We start from the raw sequence: 19,244 nt of genomic DNA on the forward strand, positions 1-19,244 counted from the left end.
TTTCTAATTGTATTGACCGTTTTAGGTGTGTGCATATGTAAACTTGGCATCTAAAAAACTATTCACATGAAAGTCATAAAACATGCACCAAAATTATGTTTTTAAAAAAGTAAATCTCTTGCTGAAAAGATTGGTTTTCAACCAATCAAAACACTTCCAAACTTATGGAAAATATATTTGTCGAACAAGCAGAACAGACATCAATGGGTAAAAATTATTGCACATTTTTTTAAAATTCAGAAAATTTTACATACTTAAAAATTTGGGGCGTAGCTGCTTAGCTCAGTTGGTTAGAGAGTGGTGCTGATACAACCAAGGTTGCAGGTTCGAACCCTGCATGGGCCACTGTGAGCTGAGCCCTCCTAAAAAAAAATAAATAAATAAATACAAAATTACTGCCCAAAAGTACAAATAAGCGAAAAGAGATAAATGCAAATCTGCTATCATCCTACCTATCCAGAGAAAACCATATTGGCAAATATCCCTTGCATATGTTTTCTGTGTGTATTTACATACTTCTAAAACAAAAATGGAATTCTTCCATATAAATTGTCACCCACCATAAAAAAATTGCACTAAGTCTTTATTATCGACTATTTAGTTTGTTTCTAAATTTTACTATAAACATTACAGAGCAGGAGTAACTGTAGAGAATGACTTAGAAAGGAGGAAAATGTAGGGGGAAAAAATTCTGAAAAATTCACACAGCCGCTTAGAGTTATATAAAAACAAATAAAAATTATCCTTTATGTTACGTCAAAAGTGTCACAACACACAGAGTCCCTGGGAATAACCATTTTTGATCAAATTATAATTGTGTTCAAACTGTCATCTTAACTGACATGTTTTCCTTCTACCCTTTTATGTTTCACTCCTCTTGCCCTCCTTCAGTCTCTGTCTGAAGTACCCTGTGTACTTTGGTTTCATTCTAGCCACTTTCCGCCAGCCTAAGCACCTCTCTCATCTCCTTTCTTTCTAGAACATCTGCCATGCTAATTTCTAGTTTTTGGTTAATTCTACCGTCTACTTTCTGCCCTCCTCCCTCCAGGTAGCTGAGCACTGATGGAGAAAAATCATACAACTTTTTTCGCTAGTGTCACTAGGTATGTTTGCTCTTTAGCCTGGACTGGCCCCCTGAGCCTCTTGCCTTTTCTTTCTTCTAAATCACCACAATTTGTTTATCCTGTCTGCTCATTGCATGGCCAGGGTTACAGTCCTCCATCTCATTAAAATAAAAGTAATATTAGTTACCTTTGACAGGAAATGGAAGCAAGAATGAAGTTTCTAATATTCTCAGAGATGGGAGGTGGAGGGGGGGAAAGAGTTCCTAAGGATTAAACTAGAAAATTCCTCAACAATGGAGGTGACTGTATCTATGCTCTGTAAACCAAAAAGTTGTCCGTTAATGTGTGACTTAATGATTTGGAAATGCACAAATCTCCAGCCGCAAAGGGAGGAGGTAATAAACAGGCTGCAAATTGGAGATGTCCTGTGGATGAGGGCGGCTTGGTAGACAGCAGATTCCACTTGGAGAGTCCCCAAGGCTCTGGGCCTCAGCATCAGGGCTTTTGCCCATCTACCTGTGCTTTGATCAGGGGCCAGGGAGACCTAGTCCAGACACCTTCTGTCTTTGCTTTCCAGGCCCTTTCTCCTCTGAGCTTGATAGAGAGCCAGAAATTATCAGAGGCATTCGGTAAATGCATTTGATCTCTTAAATGTTCAGTGAACATATCTTATTTCAAGAATGACTTTCCCCTTTTCCCTCTCCTTTTCCATTAACCACATTTTAAGTCTGGCTGAAGGCCCAGGACTCCAGCCCCAAGCACAGTGGGTTTCCTTCTTATGGGTGAGGGGAGGGGGGGCTGTGGGGGGACTGATCCCCAAATGCTAGGAATACCTTATTCTAAGACTCAGGATTTCTGTTCTAATGCTATACTAATTTTTAAAAAATATTTTATTGGGGAAGCGGAACAGGACTTTATTGGGGAACTGTGTGTACTTCCAGGACTTTTTCCGAGTCAAGTTGTTGTCCTTTCAATCTTACTTGTGGAGGGTGCAGCTCAGCTCCAGGTCCAGTTGCCGTTGTTAGTTGCAGAGGGCACAGCCCACCATCCTTTGCAGGAGCCTAACCGGTAACCCTGTGGTTGAGAGCCCACTGGCCCATGCGGGAATCAAACCGGCAGCCTACATACAGCATTAGGAGCATGGTGCTCCAACCGCCTGAGCCACTGGGCCGGCCCTATACTAATATTCTATTTAGAATTTTAGGATTGAGATTCATAAGAGAATGGCCTACAGTTTTCTTTGGGCTATATTTGTTGGGTATCACTACTGTGCCATCTCCACAAAAGAAATTTGAAGCTTTCCTTCTTTTCCTAGGCTCTGAAACAGTGTATCAGAATTCATTGGCCCTACAGTCCTGGTAATATCCCCAAAACAGGGATTTGCAGGCAGTAGCTCTTGCAGGGAGTGGCTCTTTGCTCTTCTTCTCTGTTTCTTCTGTGATCGTTTGTCTGTTTAAATTTCGTAACTCATCTAAAGTCCATTTTGAAAAATTATATTGTCCTAAAAATGATTTATTTCACCGAGATTTTTCTAACTGAGCTGATAAAACTAAACAAAGTCATCTCTTAAGATAATTTTAATTTCCTCGCATCTGGAGTTCATTTCCCTTATTCTGTATTTGTATAGTTGTGCTTTCTCCCCTTTTTCTTGTTTAGTTAACAGCTTACCTATTTATTTTCAAAGAATCAGCTCCTGAATTTATTTATTTATTTATTTATTTATTTATTTATTTATTTATTTATTTATTTTAACTTTAAAAAATTAAAACAGGGGAGAGCGCGAACGCAGTCCCCCACTACCACAAATTATGCAGTCGAGTTTCCCACATTTGGGGAAATTGCAGGGGTCAGCACATCTGGAGTGCAATGGATAAGCCTCGCCCTGGGAAAACCACCTTCGTGATCATGGTATCTCCCCTGCCAGGTAAGTATCTGAATTTATTTTTTTACTTCTGTATTTTTCTGTTTTATGCACCATCATTTTAGGCTTTTATTTCTATTAATTATATCCTCTGCTTTTCGAAGGTTTATCCTGTTCTATTTCTAACTTTTTACATGGGTGCTTATTTTATTTAGTTTATTCTAAATTTTTAATTAATACAATCATTAAAACCATGAATTTTCCTCGTGGTACTATTTTAGCAAAATTGCTTGGGTCCAGATATATCATTTTCATACTTTTCTAAGTATTACCTATTTTGCTTTCTGTTTTCCTTTTTGATCCAAATTTTATCTAAGCACTTAAAAACTTCCAAGGAGTAAGAATATTTTATTTTCTGTTTTGTCATAATTTCTAGTTTTATTGAATTGTGATCAGGTAAGATTATTCATATGGTTCTACTTATTGGAATATATTAAGATTTCATCTGTGGCTTAAGATATGGCCAGTTGTTGTGAATGTTCCAAGGACACTTAAAAAGATGTAATCTTGTGTTAGGGTACAGAGTTTGATATATTAGATCTACCAAATTAATTATATTTTTAGGTCTTCTCTGTTCTCATTTACCTCTGTGCCCTTAAGCTGGCAAGGACTATACTAATTATTTCTGTCTATTCATTCTCTTTATATCTCCTATAATATTTGCTATGAATAATGAAATTGTGTTATTCAATGCATATGAGTAGATATATCTATTTTTTTCTTCATTGTGAATTGTAACTTTTATGATTATAAAATGCCTTTCTTACTCTCCTTGAATGCTTTCTACTGTGAAATCAACCATGTAATCGTAAGTTTGTGGTCCTGATTTCTTTATGTTTGCTTATTCCTGGTATAGCTTTTCTGTTCTTATATTTTTAAACTTTCAGAATCCCTCTATTTTATATATTTTCTTGTATACACCACAACCAGTTGTCTTATGCTTTGTGCTCCAATCTGAAGTTGTATTATTTTTAAATAGTTAAGTTTAGCTCATTTACATTTATTCAAATTTGATCTTAGTTCTGTCATATTGTTTTGTTATGCTTTCTGTTTTGTAACTTTTTCAAATATCTCACTATGTGCTTTTGTTTGATGTGTTGTAGTTGTGTGTATGTGTTTTGATTATTTGAAAGATTTTTATTTTTGTTCTGGGTTACCACAATAATTTTAATATTACACGATGTCCTTAATCATCTATTTCTTTAGATTGTCTATTGGCTCCTTACTATATTTCTTTCTTTTCTCCTTTTTCTTAATCACCAAATTTTAGTTGCTTATATTCTTTCTTAGTATGCTCCTTTGTACTAAGATGTATACTTAAATCTCTACTATTTGATTTATCAGCTTGAAATATTTTTACCCCCAATTATAGATATGAAAATCATATTTACATAAAATCGCATTTTCACTTTTTCTCCCAACTTTTGTTATATTGTGGGGTTTTTAAAATTATTATGGGGGAATATTGGGAAACACTGTGTTTTTCCAGGACTCATCAGGGTCAAGTCAAGTATTTGTTTTCAATCTAGTTGTGGAGGGCTCAGCTCACTGGTCCATGTGGGAATCGCACCTGCAACCTGGGTGTTATGAGCACTGTGCTTTAACCAACTGAGCCAACCGGCAGCCCTTGTTATTTCATCTTTAAATTGTGAGGCTTTAACACTTACATAATCCTAAACTCCGTATCTACTGTTTCCTTAATCATACACTTACGTCGGTGTTTTTTCCATTTCTTTTGCAGCAATTTTCCCATTCATCTCACCTATGGTGATTTATTTTCAGCTTTGTGCATATATATGAATGGTTTTGAATGAATGAGAACGAAGACCTAGGTAGGATTCTTTCCCTCTTTCCTATTAGAATGCAGTTGGCTGCCAAAGACATCTTTGCAGCCTTGGACCATTTTTCTTTCTCACCATCTGGGGTCTCTGCCGGGCTCTCCTAAGATTCTGAAATTTCACAAATTGCCCCACTGCGACACCTCTTGGCGAAAGAGAAACACGGGCAGAGGGGAGATGCGTGCAATGCGGTCCTCCAGGCGGCAGGGGGCACCGGGGCGAGGCGACTGCAGCTCAGGCGAGTCTCTCTCCCGGCCGCACGCGCTCCTTGACCCCGCGCCGGCGCGCGCCCTGCGGACTCGGCGTAGGGGTTGGCGCCGGCTGCGGGACCGACCGTCACAGGCTTACGCCGAGTGCGCCCAGCGCGCCCTTCCCGCGGTGCCTTGGCCCTGGAGCGCCGCCGCGGCTCATGGGGAGAGTCGGCCTGGCGGGCCGGGTAAGTGGCGCCCCGAGGGGCGCGGGCCGGGCGGCGTGGTGGGGAGTCAGGGCGGGAGCGCATCCCCGGGGGGCTTTGGACGCGAGGCCGTGGCTTTAGGCCGCGCCGCCATGGGGCCGGGAGGTGTCGGGCCGGCCCCGGAGCCGCCGGCCCGTCGGACGCCATGCGGGCCCCCGGCCCCGGAGACCCGACCTGTTTGCCTTCGCACCCCGCCGCCACTTTCCTTTATTTGCCTCGGGTCATCGGGGCCTCGAACTCTTCCTCTCTACTTCTCAGTCTTCCTTTTTCTCGTCTGTCTGCTCCTGTTTCTTTTGGACCCGAGAACGTGTTTCTCTCCCCTCTTGGTCGTGTTTTGAAAAAGTTGCTCGGTTCCTAAAGCCCGGTAGCCAGGCCTGTCACCTGTGGCCTAGCAGCTTGCGCTCCTCCCAGGCCCAGGGAGTGGAGAGGAAAGAAGCTGTGTCCTTTCCGGACCGCAGAAGTTCAGCTGTTGATTGTCTCACAAAGACGAGGGGTTTACCTGACAGGCGAAGGAGGACCTGACTCCCCAGTTCTTGTCCTTTTAAAGCGGTGTTTTCAGCCATGGCATCCAGTCATCGACCTTTTTTTTTTTTTTTGGAGCATCTCTTCTCGCCCAGACTGTGAGTTAGGAACAGCATATACAAGATAAATAAGATTCTGTCCCTGCCCTCAAGAGTTTTGCCTCTAGGGAGACAGTCCTAAAAACCCCTGCCTGGGTTGATCCGAGGGACTTAGAGGATGGTCTGGAAAGGCTTCCAAGAGGGAGTGATGCTTATAACCGAGTCTCGGAGGTGTATTGTTAGACGTGCAAGTTGGGGGAAAGGTTCCCTGCAGAGGAAAGAAGTGTAAAGGTAGCCGACGTGAAGAACCATAGTGCATTCTGGAATCCGCAGGTAAGGAAGGGCAAGAGGTTCAGGAGAGGTAGTCAGGTCAGATCAGGAAGGTTTTTTGATTAGTCAGTTAATGAGAGCCCTTGAGGGTACTTATTGCTAGAACCAGGGATATGGATGGAAAATATTCTGAATAAGGGCAAAATTTGGCATGTATGCAGGTGGATGAGGACCGTATCTCCCAGCAGCAGGTAGACTTTTTAAAGGATGCAACTCATCCTTTTGTGGCAGCAAAAAAAAGTTGCCACGTTTTTATGGGAGAAAGGCCACAGACATTTTGACTATAATAAGGAAATTCAGGAACTGTGGGGTAACAAGCGGAGGGTGTTTCATTTTTCGAATTTTATCAACGAATGTGCTGCATGCTGTGTAGTTTAGAGAAAGTAGATTGTGACACAGACAAACATGGTGTAAAAGAAGTGTTAACAGTGAAGAGCTATTCTGATTGTGCAGTTCTGTGGTCACTAAAGATAGCCCTTAGGGAAATTAAGAATTGGGGAGAATTGTTGTGCATCCCCAGATGTAGCTTTATGAAGTGCATTTCTTACCTGGTTTGTTTTAAATTACCTTCAGGGAACAAACGATCCAGAGTTAATAGTCCCTCAAGTCTTTCATAATAGTAAACAATGAAGGATGTTCTTTATACACCTAAATTACAGGTGAGTGTGGACTTTGGAATACACTCCAGCTGATGGTGTTTTGGTAATAATAGAGTCTGTGAGAATGGATGGAAATACTATAAACTATGGCAAGAGTGTCAGAGGTGAGGGAAAAGATTTTTTAATTCTTTAAAAAGTCATAAATCTTATACATGAGGCAGATACCTTTTATTACCTATATTTTTTGTGGACACCAAGTTCCACTGCCCCTTAGTTTCCTTCCTGTTCCTTTCTGTCCATATATACTTCCCCTCGTCCGTAAGCTTCATTTCCATTTTATGGTGCATGAATACTTATTTAGTGATAAGAAGGTCTCTTCTTACCAAACTTGCTTCTTCAGGTGCTCCGAACTCAGACCGTGACTCATGATTAGTTGTAGGGTTGTAGTATTTTTTTCTCCCATTAATAATAGTATATTGTTTAAAATTAACCATACTTCTAGCGAATCCCACTTATAAGTTATGTTCTTAAAGGGCATCTCTGCAGATCTTATTGTTTCATAATAATGGGGTTTAAGTGGATACGTTAAAATTTTCCATCCATTCACAGATACATTTAGAAAATATAAAGTGCTTACAATGTTCCAAGCATGGTGCTAAGCTAAAGATACAAAGAAGACAAAAACAGCCCTTACCTTTAGGGCTTATGGGAGACAGATGTGTCAACCGATAGGGAGCATAATATGTAAAAGTTGCTCTGATCCAAGTGTGTTCAGGGGAAACAAATTGGAGCTAGTTTTACGTCGGGGCAGTAGGCACCAAAGGCTTCAAAGACGCACTTGAAAGATGAGTAGGTGGGATACTTCTGAGAAGACTTTTTCCATGTTCTATTTCTGCCCGTGTTGAAAAAAAATACTGTGCCATCGTAGGTGGACTCTTGAAACATCATCGTTTTTCTGCCAGAACCATGTTCACTGTGTTTCTTCTTAAGTGGAGCATACAGAGGGTGCCAAAAAAAAGTATACACATTGTAACAAAGGAAAATCTATTAAAATTATAATACAGGTCTGACAGTTAAGTTTGTGAACTCATCCTAGAAAAAGTGCTACACACCTCATTGCTGAATATCATTACGGTCGCCTTCGAAGCACTCCCCTTGGGAAGCTATGCACCGACACCAGTGCCTAGTCCACCCTTCAGAGCAATTTTGGAACTCTTTTTCTGGAATGGTCATCAGAGCTATCGTTATATTACCCTTGATGTCCTGAGTGTCATCAAAATGTCTTCCTTTCAATATTTCCTTTGTCTTCAGGTAAAGAAAGAAGTCACTGGGGGCCAGATCAGGTGAGTAGGGAGGGTGTTCCAATGCAGTTATTTGTTTACTGGCTAAAAACTCCCTCACAGACAGTGCCGTGTGAGCTGGTGCATTGTCGTGATGCAAGAGCCATGAATTGTGGCCGAAAGGTTGAAGTCTTCTAACTTTTTCACTCAGCCTTTTCAGCACTTCCAAATAGTCAACTTTTATCCACTTGGTACAAATGCCTAATGAATAATCCCTGTGACACCAAAAAAGGTCAGCAACATCACTGCATCACATTTGCAAACTCAGTTGTCAGGTTGCGTACTCAATATATACCAATAACAAAAAATGAACACAAGTCATGTGTATACATTTTTTTGGCACCCTTAGTACATGAAAGATGTGTTGATCAAAAGGTGGTGTTACAATAAAAAAGTAAATAGGTATTTTAAGTTACAAAAATCAGCTGTTTGTATTTGCATTTGATCTTGGCTTCTTAAGGTATATCCAATGTTAGAAAGTGCTACTTTTTATTACATGACACAAGACTTCATGAAATAAATGAGTTGTATCATCTAAGAAACATCTCAGCGTGAATTCAGTTCAGATCCTGGCCTTGTCAGTGCACTTGTGTCATTTCTGCGGTAGCAGTGGAGAGGGAATGAATCGACGGGTATGTTCATCACTGCTTAAAACAGCCAAAATAAGAATATACACACCTTTTAAGGAATAGATGCAATAAAGCTATGTAAATAAAGTTATATAAAAAGAGGAAAACAAAGGATTAATGAGAATGGCGTTCGGGTTGCTGCTTACCCTGGGCCGGGGAGATCACTTGAAGGGGTGGGGGTGGGTGGGTCGCATGGGTTGAGTGTGGGTTCTCGGCCAAATCCTGTCTCTTGTTCTGGGTCGCGAAGTCACTGGTGCATGTACCGTTGCAGAGGTTAATTAACAGCAGGCCACACGTGCGAGGGTGGATGATGAATGTGTCGTTGCTGTGACTAATGCAGTCCTGTGAAGTTCAAATTCGATGAAAAGGAGAAAAGTGAAGAAAGCTCATCTGCATTTATTCTGATGCAGAAATCTGACTTACAAGCACTTTGCTACAGAAAACTCGCAGGTGATGATAAGATGACGTCAGTTTCTAATATTTAAAGTGTGTTTTTGAAGGTTTTGAGAACAGAAGTCATGATTTCTGAAGCTTTCAGATGGAAGCAAAAGAAATGGAACTGTCAACAAACCATTTTCAATTTAGAAATGGAATCAGAGGAAGTATGGTCTCATGAAACCACATTCATTCAGCCCTGGAATCCTTGTTAAATGTTGGATTCTTCGATGAAAGAACTCTGGTGGAGGCAGAGATCCTCTACACAGCTTGATTTTTTTTTTTTCACCCCTAAATTTGGGAAAATATCCCAGTGAGTTTCCTCTTCTGGGTAGGGAGGTGTACGAGAGTTAAACAGCAGCCTGTCACCTCACACCCATCTCCCAGTGCTGCTTCTCCCTTCCCTTTTACCTGTTCTTTTTTACAATTATTATTGTGGTAAAATATGTATCACATAGAATTTGCCATTTTCACCGTGTGTAAGTGCACGGCACGGTGGCATTGAGTACACACAGTGCGACCACTACCACCATCCATCTCAGAACCCATTGCCTGCTCTTCAAGTATCTCGTGGAACTCGTGGGCATTGTCTGTGTCGTTGCACTGCTGATTTACGTGGCCAAATAGACTTTATTTGGTGATGAATGTTTCAGCAAATGTATATTGAATGCCTACTCTCTGCCCGAAACTGGAGATGCAAAAATGAATAAGCTAATCTTTTCAGAGTTTAGTGGGCATTTGGTTAACCCACTTCCATGGGCTCTAACATTTGTAAATACCTTCTTTGATGAAGTTCTCAAGTTCCTTATGAAGAGATACTGGGAGAAATAAAGTAGAGTTTGGGTTACAACCAAATTTTGATAATTTATGTTTGTAATTTCGTAGAATGTGTTCGTCTTCCCTTGGCTTTATAAGAATAAAGAACAAATGAACCCATAGTTTTTACTAGATTTTAATTTGGTGACCAATTGGATGAAGAGGGCTCAACAAATTAGGTTAGATGAGAGATGCGTGGTCACTTCTGAAGTAGTTTTTTTTGAGAAGCACAATATTAAGCTGGATATTCAGCATTGTTTTTCTTGCTGTTGCTCTGAGTTTTTCAGGTTAAATTTAAAGTTTAAAGTATCTAAATTTTAATTTAGATCAGAACGATTAGTTTTGAATACCAGGTAGGCTGGGAGAAAAGTACATGAAAGCTGCTGAAGCTCTTTGGTGCAGAGGTCTTCCTTCTGGCCAAAGTCGTAGTTGGCCAGAAAACTCTGAAAAGATAGATTGGGAGGGGTTTGCAAATAGCGAATTAACTGTGCAGTTGGCCTAACTTCCTATTTCAGCTCTGGGACGGATATTGATCTCAGTCTGGGGATAGAACAGTGAACTCCACCAACTAGACCTAGGTTTTCAAGGAGTTTACAACAGCGTGGATTAAAGTAGGTTCTGAAGTAGACCCTAGGGGCATGCCCCGTGTATAAAAGTCTGGAGATATGGTTGTATTTCGGCCATACGTAGTTAAGAAATGGAGTTCATTACTTTTTCTTCATTTGGTTTCAGTGACTCAAGCTTACCGTGACGAGGTATTGCCAAGTTCTTGAATAAAATGTTCACTTTGTCTGGCACAGACGGCAGTGGGTATTTCCCTGTTGGATACACTCTCTAGGAAATTCTGTCTGTGCTGTCAGCTAAGTGGGTGATTTATCAAAGAAGCCTTAATGAGGAGGAGAACCTGTAGGCATGCCTCGATTTTTAAGTCATTCATTGGAGCAATCAGCCACCAGTACCCTGGGCCCTGCTTCTGTGCTACTTTGGGGCTTTTCATGTAGAAATCAAAATGGAGGGCTTTTAGGTAATTTGAGGGTTCAAATACTAAGAAGCAGCAACAGCTTAGTGGGGCACTGACTCCCAGGTAGAGAGCTATGTTGCTCAAAATGAGAGCAGTTATTCTGAGGGAGTAAGGTTGGTATTCCCCCCATCCCCCTCACGCCACACAACATGGAACCAAGGCCTGCCAAGGTGTTGGGGCCGCAGGGTCTTAGAACACCAGTCATAGAAGAGGGGAGAAGCAAGCATACACCAGAGAGAAGTTTTTGCCGAGTCAGAGGTAACCTTGGGGGGAAATTAAATATTTTCCTTCTTGCCTGTCTCACCTTCCCTTCCTCAAACACAGACCCAGGCGGAACAGGGTTTGTATAACACGGTGTCTGTGGCAAAATGCTGTCTGGGCCTAGGACCTCACAGACTTTGGGAATGTGCCCATAAATCAGAAGCTACCTGTGCTAAGCATTTATTTGCAATTTAGGGATTTCAATCTTTTTTTTTTTTTTCTTGACACCTATGAGAAAGATTGATTTCTTATTTTGAGAAGTGGACCGTGTTGTGGGTTTCAGAATGTTGAGGTTTTTTAAAGGTGGCCATAGGCTTGTCTAGTATGGGCTGTGAAGTTCACCTGACTGGCTTTGAGATGGGTCTTCCCACCATGACCTTGGGCACATCTGTCTCCTGAAGACCGTTCCCCGTCTGTAGCCAAGTGCTCGGGGTCTACAGCGGATCCTGCATTTGCCAGGGCTCTGGCCAGATAAGGCTTCGTAAGTGGTAACTACTGTTGTCTTGTACGCCTCTATTCTGCGGGGACATTATGTGTCAGTCGTTCATATGGAGATGGTTGATTGTCTCTTGTAACCAACGTCATTAAAAATTACCAGTTTCTACTTGGTAGGATAGGAAGTCAGGATATTTAAGATCTAACCTTGCACTCTTCCCTCTACAAGCGATCATAAAATAACAGCATCTATGAGGTCATTTCTGTTTTGTTTTTTAATTTCTAGGCATATGTTTAAATTTTTTTTTTTATAAAAGAGTAGCTAATCATGCTAAATGAACCTAGTAATTGGTGTTTTTTGTAAGGTTTCTGTTTTTTGCTGTTGAGACAAAATAGAATTTTTAAAAATTGGATATATATAATTAATAATATTCTGAATCTAGAACTTCCATCTGTAGCTTGTTATATGCTATAGAGCAGAGCAGTTTCACTCACGAATTACTTGACCACGTGATCTTATAGATAGGAAAGTTCATCCTAGGGGTTTATTTAAAAAATAGTACATGGATGCCCCATGTATTAGCAAGGGTGCTGATTGGTGGTGGCACACAGTTTCTGTCGCTGAAGATTCCAGCTCGGGGGTCTCTTCAAATACGTTTTACCTTTAAAATTCCATAACACTGAGTTATTTTAACACGAAAAGATTTGAAATCTTTACTATATTTTGCATTCTTTCACCTCCCCCATTGCCTTTCAGCATTAAACTGAAAAGATGTCCCTGTATGACGACCTGGGAGTGGAGACCAGTGACTCAAAAACGGAAGGCTGGTCCAAAAACTTCAAACTTCTGCAGTCTCAGCTTCAGGTGAAGAAGGCAGCTCTCACTCAAGCAAAGGTAAGATAAGCCCGCGGGGTGAAGCAGAAGCAGGTTCCGCCTTCGGTTATAAGTGATGTGATTTTAGCGAACTCCTCTGCCTTTTTATTGACCATGTAGGGTTAAACATTTACGGAGAGAGAGGTTTTGAGTAAAGAGGAGTAAGGAGCTTAAGGTCATTTTCTTCTCCTGACTCCTGTGCGTAGAACTATTTCAGGGATTCCAGTGAAGACCGGCAGTGCTCAGTTTCCAGCAGTGATACCAGTTTTCAAACTTCAGTATGTCTAAGATTGACTGAAGATCTGGTTAAAATGGTGCTTCCGTAGCCATATTCCTGATGTGCTGGTGAATTCTGGCTCTGGGCTGGGGCCCCGGGAGTCTGCACTTTGGGGAGCATTCCTGCTGTTAGTTGTAGGTGGGAAGCTGTGCAGTAATTACTAAGCTCTAATAACATGCATGCTTGGTTGTGACTGTCAGACGTACGTAGTCCCTGGTCATCGTTTTTGTCCCTGTTGTAGACAGGTCGGGCATTGGCATCATCATGGAAATCCTACAACATGTAAAACATTAAAAATATAGCTGTCCACTGGATATCCGATAGTAAAATGTTACTGCTGAATGCTCGCAGGAATGAGAATGGTAGTGTGGTGCACTTCCTGTTTTAAGGGCCCTTATGTTTTAGAGCATGTATCCCCAGTGGAGGCTATATCCTCCCAAAGGGGTGAATATTGGGGCTAAGGGGTGAAAAAAATCTTGCTCTTTTTATGTATAAAGCACAAATATACATAAAAACACAAACAGATATACAGAGGGTGCCAAAAAAATGTATACACATTTTAAGCAAGGAAAACACTAGGAAAATTGTAATACTCAATATACTCGTACACCAGTAACAATAGATGAATACAAGTCACGTGCACACATTTGTTTGGCACCCCCGGTGTAGTGTATCTTGTGGTATTAAAATTTTATGGATGGAGAAAAATGTATTAAAAGGTTAGTGGAGGAGGGAGGCTATAATGAAAAAGAAGTTGAAAACACTGCTTTGGAGATACATAGGGAAGTATTGACTGATAAAATGATGTGATTTCTGGGGTTTCCTTTCAAATAATCCAGTCTGGGGCAGGGGAGATAGGGATGTACATGAAACAGGACTGGCCACGAGGTGGTAGACAAGCTGGGTGATAGAGACTTAAGAATTCTTTCATCTGTTCTCTGTAATTTTATGTTTGACATTTTCCATAATAAATGGTTTTTTAAGTTGGAATTATTTTCCTTTCTCTTTACTACATCATCAGTAGACACTTACATTGACGTCCTTACCTTCGAATGAGTCAATATCGTGAGTTTTAGGTTTAGGATACCAATACTGTCCTGAAATTTAAATTAGTTTTGTCAGTTCTGTTGATTAGAGGTTTTATCTTTTTCATATTCATCATTACTAAGTTGAAAATTTTTTATGCCAGGTTTTCTTTTTAAAGAGAATTTTGTCCTTTTTAAAAACAAGCTTTCATCCCCCCCATGAAAGGAAGATTATTAGCAAAACTTCTTGTTTTTCCTTTTAACATTTAAAAATTTGTTTAATTTTTTTAAATCCTTGTGAGTTTCATGTAACTTTATTTGCACATAAGGTTTATAAATACGGTTTTATATTCCAATGTCAATAGTATTTCATGTATTTTATTCCTTTTTTTTTTTTTTTTTTTTTTTGATTATTTTATTGTTAGAGGCCTAATCTTCACTTTTATAAAATGACTGGCTCCAAGGAGCAATTCTTATGTTTAATAACATAAACTCAATTAGACATTAGGTGCACATAATTAGTGGGCAATCTTAGTTCAGTGGAAGATAACAAAACAAAATAGAAAAGCAGAAGTCGGGGCGACCGAATGGCTCAGTTGGTTAGAGCGCGAGCTCTCAACAAGGTTGCCGGTTCAATTCCCGCATGGGATGGTGGGCTGCACCCCAAACGAAAGATTGAAAATGGCGACTGGACTTGGCGCTGAGCTGCGCCCTCCACAACTAGACTGAAGGACAACGACTTGGAGCTGATGGGCCCTGGAGAAACACACTGTTCCCCAATATTCCCCAATAAAATTAAAACAGAAGAAAATGGGTAGAAGTCTACAAATGTATAGTATAGAAATAATTTTTTTTTAAAAAGGCAGAAGTCAAAGTATTCTAGAGATATACAGATTAAAAGCTGTTTGGGATAATTCTTTATTACCAGTTTTTAAATTGTCAGCTTCATGGATTACTTGCCAATTTTTTAAAATCATAAATAATTTGTTTATTTCTGTCCGGTGTACTTCAGGATCACTTTCTCTATCCAGCTGTTGCCTAATTATAAACTATAGGTTAAAACCCAGCGTATATAAAATACAATTGAGAAAATAGATCCTTCCAAAAAATAAATATACTAAAAAGTCAAATAAAATTTATGAATCATGTACTGGTTTTCTGTACCATTATTTTACTCACATGAAAAGTAATGAGTTGGGTGCTGATAAGCAAGGAATTAGGTTTTTCTATGAAATCGTGGCTCTTAGACATCCTCCAGTACCTGCTTCAATCTCTTTATGCTTATTTATTATCTTTTCTCTTATCCAAATATATTAATTTCAGCTACTAGGAAATTGGTTGAGATTTCAAATAGCTTTTTTTCAACTGGTCAAAGTAAAAAGTTACTTGTGAAATAATTTCTGCCAACTTTCTAACATCTTTTGAGATTGCTATTATATGTGAACTTAATGTGTTTTTCTTGAAAGAAAATGAAGATACATTTCATTGAGCCTCTAAGGCTGTTTAATTTACTAATTAATTACTCATTACCAGGTTGGCCTAAACAAATCTGTAAAGGTATTTGGTAGAGAAACCATTACCTACAATTAAAAGATGGAGCTGTGGTTTCATCTGTATCTCATTTAAAATACATATATTGAATAGAAAAATACACGATTTTGATAATTCCCTCCATTATCTTTTTTTTCCTTTGTGTTTTTTTTTTTTTTTTTTTTTTTTTACAGAGGATGGGTTTACCCAATCCACTGTCTCCCAGGACCATGCTTTATTTTTTATTTTTTCATTTTTTTAAAATATATATTGGGGAAGAGGAACAGGACTTTATTGCTTTATTGGGGAACAGTGTGTACTTCCAGGCCTTTTTTCCAAGTCAAGTTGTTGTCCTTTCAATCTTAGTTGTGGAGGGTGCCGTTCAGCTTCAAGTTGTTGTCCTTCAGTCTTAGTTGTGGAGGGCGCAGCTCAGCTCCAGGTCCAGTTGCCATTGCTAGTTGCAGGGGGTACAGCCCACTATCCCTTGTGGGAGTCGAACCAGCAACTTTGTGGTTGAGAGGATGTGCTCCAACTAACTGAGCCATCCGGGAGCTCAGTGGCAGCTCAACTCAAGGTGCCGTGTTCAATTTTAGTTGCAGGGGGCACGGCCCACCATCCCTTGCGGGACTCGAGGAGTTGAACTGGCAGCCTTGTGGTTGAGAGCCCGCTGGCCCATGTGGGAATCGAACCGGCAGCCTTAGGAGTTAGGAGCATGGAGCTGTAACCGCCTGAGCCACCAGGCTGGCTCCCCTCCATTATCTTAAACTTTGGTATACACCTTGTGAATTGTATATTTAATGATTGGATTAAATTTGTTTAAAATAGTAATATTATTTAATATTAGTAAGTTTAATAATAATAAATACTGTTAAATTCAAGAGGGATGGTGACTTATTTTGAGCCTTTTCCAGTGATAATGAAAATGTTAACACTTTAAGTTGCAAAGTGGGAGAAACTAACTGTATAGAAGATCAAGTGGTCACCACTGTACCCACCTGGTCACGCTTGGCATTACTGTGTGCCTGCTGGAGTGATGCAGGGTGAAGCACACCACCTCCCCTGCGCTGTATTCTAGCCGTGGACCCCCACCCCTTCCAAGGCACTAATATAATCAGGGTTTAACTCACTTTTCAAGAATTGCAGGGCATAGAGGAATAAGTAAAACGAAACCACCAGGAAGTAATGAGGCAGATCTAGAATGTACAGCATTTTATAAGACAGTGTCAGAGAAAAAAAGGGAAGGAGACAAAGGTGATGATACTGCTGATGATGATGATGACGACGACGATGACAGCAGGGAAAGGGACCTAAATCAAGAGACTTAAAGAAACCAAATGTATTGCAGAACTTTGGTAGAATCCTGGTTCAAAATAAAATCGGCTATTTAAAAGATATTTTGGAGACAGCTTGAAAAATCTGAACATGAATTGTATAGGCAATGATACAGGGATTTATTTGATTTTATTAGGTGTGGTAATAGTATTTTGTGGTTGTAAGATAATGTCCATAATTTTAGGAGATGAAGGATAAAGTGTTCTGGTGTCTTCAACTTTATTTCAAATGTTGAGCATTAAATACAGGTGTAGGGTAAAGCAAATATGATAAAATATTCAGTGGTTGATGGTATATGATCATTGTTATCTTAAAAAAAATTTTTTCTGTAGGTTCATAGTAAAAGAGGTTGGGCAGGATTTTATATTCTACTGAGGAGGTGTGGGGGACCCTAATCCACAAGTATCTTTTGCCCAGGATATAAAAACACCCATTCCTTGTGAAAGATCCACAGTAGTCCACATGCAGTATGCTGTTACAGACTTACCCTCCTGGTCAAAGGGAAGAGCCAGGGCAGAGCTAATTTCACATGGAAATTTAAATAAAGTGACCGAGTTTACCATAAATCTTTCACAAAATGGAGGAAATTTGTATTGTAAAAAAAAAAGGCTAATGAAACTAGTATGTGGTTGTAGTAATAATTGAATTAAAAGTTTGTTTTAAGATTAGGGTTTTCACATATCTGAAAGGTTTGTTATAAGAGACCAAAAAAAAAACAAAAAACTTTCTTTGTTACAAATAGTATGAATTTTAATTTCAAGCTTTAGTACAGCTTTCTTGTGTGTCAATGATTTTAGAGCCAGAGGACAAAACAGAGTACAGTTCTTGCCCCAGTAATCGACCTCAAGCGAGGTGGCTCTTCAGACGACCGGCAGATTGTGGACACCCCGCCACACGCAGCAGCCGGCCTCAAGGTAAGCCCCCCTCTGACCCCGAAGGCTTTCCTGCCCTCTGTGTGTCTTACGTTATGCGTGTCATTCTGATCACGGCCTCTTCGGTAGGCCTTTGAGGTCTTTCCACTGTCATGCGTTGGAATCTGCGTGCTCCCCCACTGCGTCCATCCTGAGGCAGACAGAGCACAGCTGAAGCTCGTGATAGAATTTCTTGGTTGGAGGAGCTGACACTCCTCCTGTGTGATGCTCTGTCAGAAGGGACAGGCACCCTCAGTGGAGGGGTTTTTGGGGGGGTTCATAGCCATTTCACATTTTTTCCCCGTAAATTGTCTACTTTTTCTCACTACATTGACTCAAAAACTGGTTCGTCTTCCTTTATTGTGTATTAACTCCAGAACCTGTAATATTGCTGCCCCAAGATTTAATAAGCGTGGTCCTTTTTGTTCTATAGTTTTCATAATCAATTTTTTAATAGTTAGACCTTTATCATTTATATCCCTCACACACTGATAACACCCCTACCCCATCCACTACCCCTCTGACATCGCACACAGCCATTACATTTCCACCGTCTCTATTCCTAATGCTGTACTCCGCTTCTTGTAACTATATGTATATATCAAATTGTAGTTGACATTGATTATTGTTCAGCTTCAGGTGTACAGTGCAGTGATCAGGCATCTACATCATCCCTGAGGTGGTCTCCCTAATGGGACAAGTGTCCATCGGATACCCTACAAAATCTTTGCAACATTATTGTCATTATCAATTTTTAATTGTAAAATGTTCCCATCAAGTGAATGCATCATAATTTACACAAGCATCCCCTAAGCATGGAACCATCTAGATCTGCTTTTGTGTCGGCATTATAAATAGCACTCGAACATACATTTCTACAGAGAACTCTGTATGCATGTAGTTATTTTCTTAGATTTCCTGAGGTGCCAGTTTTTTTTAGTGCCAGCTTGTTTCTAGCAGTTGTGTGAGTATACAATCGCACCTACATATAAATATATGACTATTTTAATTTTACCCACCTTCCCCAGTATTGGGGTATTTTTTTAAAATAATTTTTAATCGAACAAACTTTTATTTTTTATAGCATTTAGAGAAGATGGCTCATTGTTAAACTTAGCAGGGCTTATGCAGTAAAAGTTTACTTTCAAATTTTGAAATGACAAAGAATTAACTCTCATATTGACAATTTGTTGTCTCAGAAACTTTGTGATAATAGCATTATATAAGTTGAGTGGCTGGTTATTAGTCCCTCTCCTGTCTTAATAATAACTAAAAGGAAATCTTGTTCATGTGCCTTTGCATTTTTAAAATGTCTTTTATATGAGTACAAGTTCATAACTACCCTTTGGGTGTGTTAAATAGATTTGTATAAATTTGCCAGTGACAGGGCCAGGGAGGTGATTACAGTTATTTTTCTAATTTATTTTATTCATCGAATCCTAGTGTTTCCTGGTTTTTAGTTATAAGGAAACGATGAAGTGTTTGTTTCACAATGCAAAAAATATCAGATGGAACAGTGTAATATAGAAGTTGTTGGATTTAGAGCTGTGGATGTTGAACATGCACTCTCCTTATCACATCAGTTTGAGGTT

At 39.8% G+C, this 19,244-nt stretch overlaps 1 protein-coding gene and 1 non-coding gene across 3 annotated transcripts in view; one reads left to right on the forward strand and one right to left on the reverse strand.

Annotated features, from left to right (window-relative positions):
* Positions 1-2,832: 2,832 nt before the first annotated feature.
* LOC141570254 (U1 spliceosomal RNA) lies at positions 2,833-2,996 on the reverse strand. The gene has a single exon (XR_012494261.1). It is a non-coding gene; the product is annotated as a U1 spliceosomal RNA (small nuclear RNA).
* Positions 2,997-5,116: 2,120 nt separating this feature from the next.
* The window catches only part of RBM17 (RNA binding motif protein 17), a 45,313-nt gene continuing 31,185 nt past the window's right edge, over positions 5,117-19,244 (forward strand). For both annotated transcript variants that reach the window (XM_019738237.3, XM_019738239.3), the window contains exons 1-3: positions 5,117-5,259; positions 12,461-12,598; positions 17,539-17,655. In XM_019738237.3, the coding sequence (XP_019593796.1) occupies positions 12,476-12,598; positions 17,539-17,655 (240 nt within the window). In that variant the 5' untranslated portion in view covers positions 5,117-5,259; positions 12,461-12,475. The remainder of the gene's footprint in view (positions 5,260-12,460; positions 12,599-17,538; positions 17,656-19,244) is intronic.

The sequence above is a fragment of the Rhinolophus sinicus genome, chromosome 1 (genome assembly GCF_057876585.1).
Source record: "Rhinolophus sinicus isolate RSI-liver-muscle chromosome 1, RSI-T2T, whole genome shotgun sequence".
NCBI classification, from domain to species: Eukaryota; Metazoa; Chordata; class Mammalia; order Chiroptera; family Rhinolophidae; genus Rhinolophus; species Rhinolophus sinicus.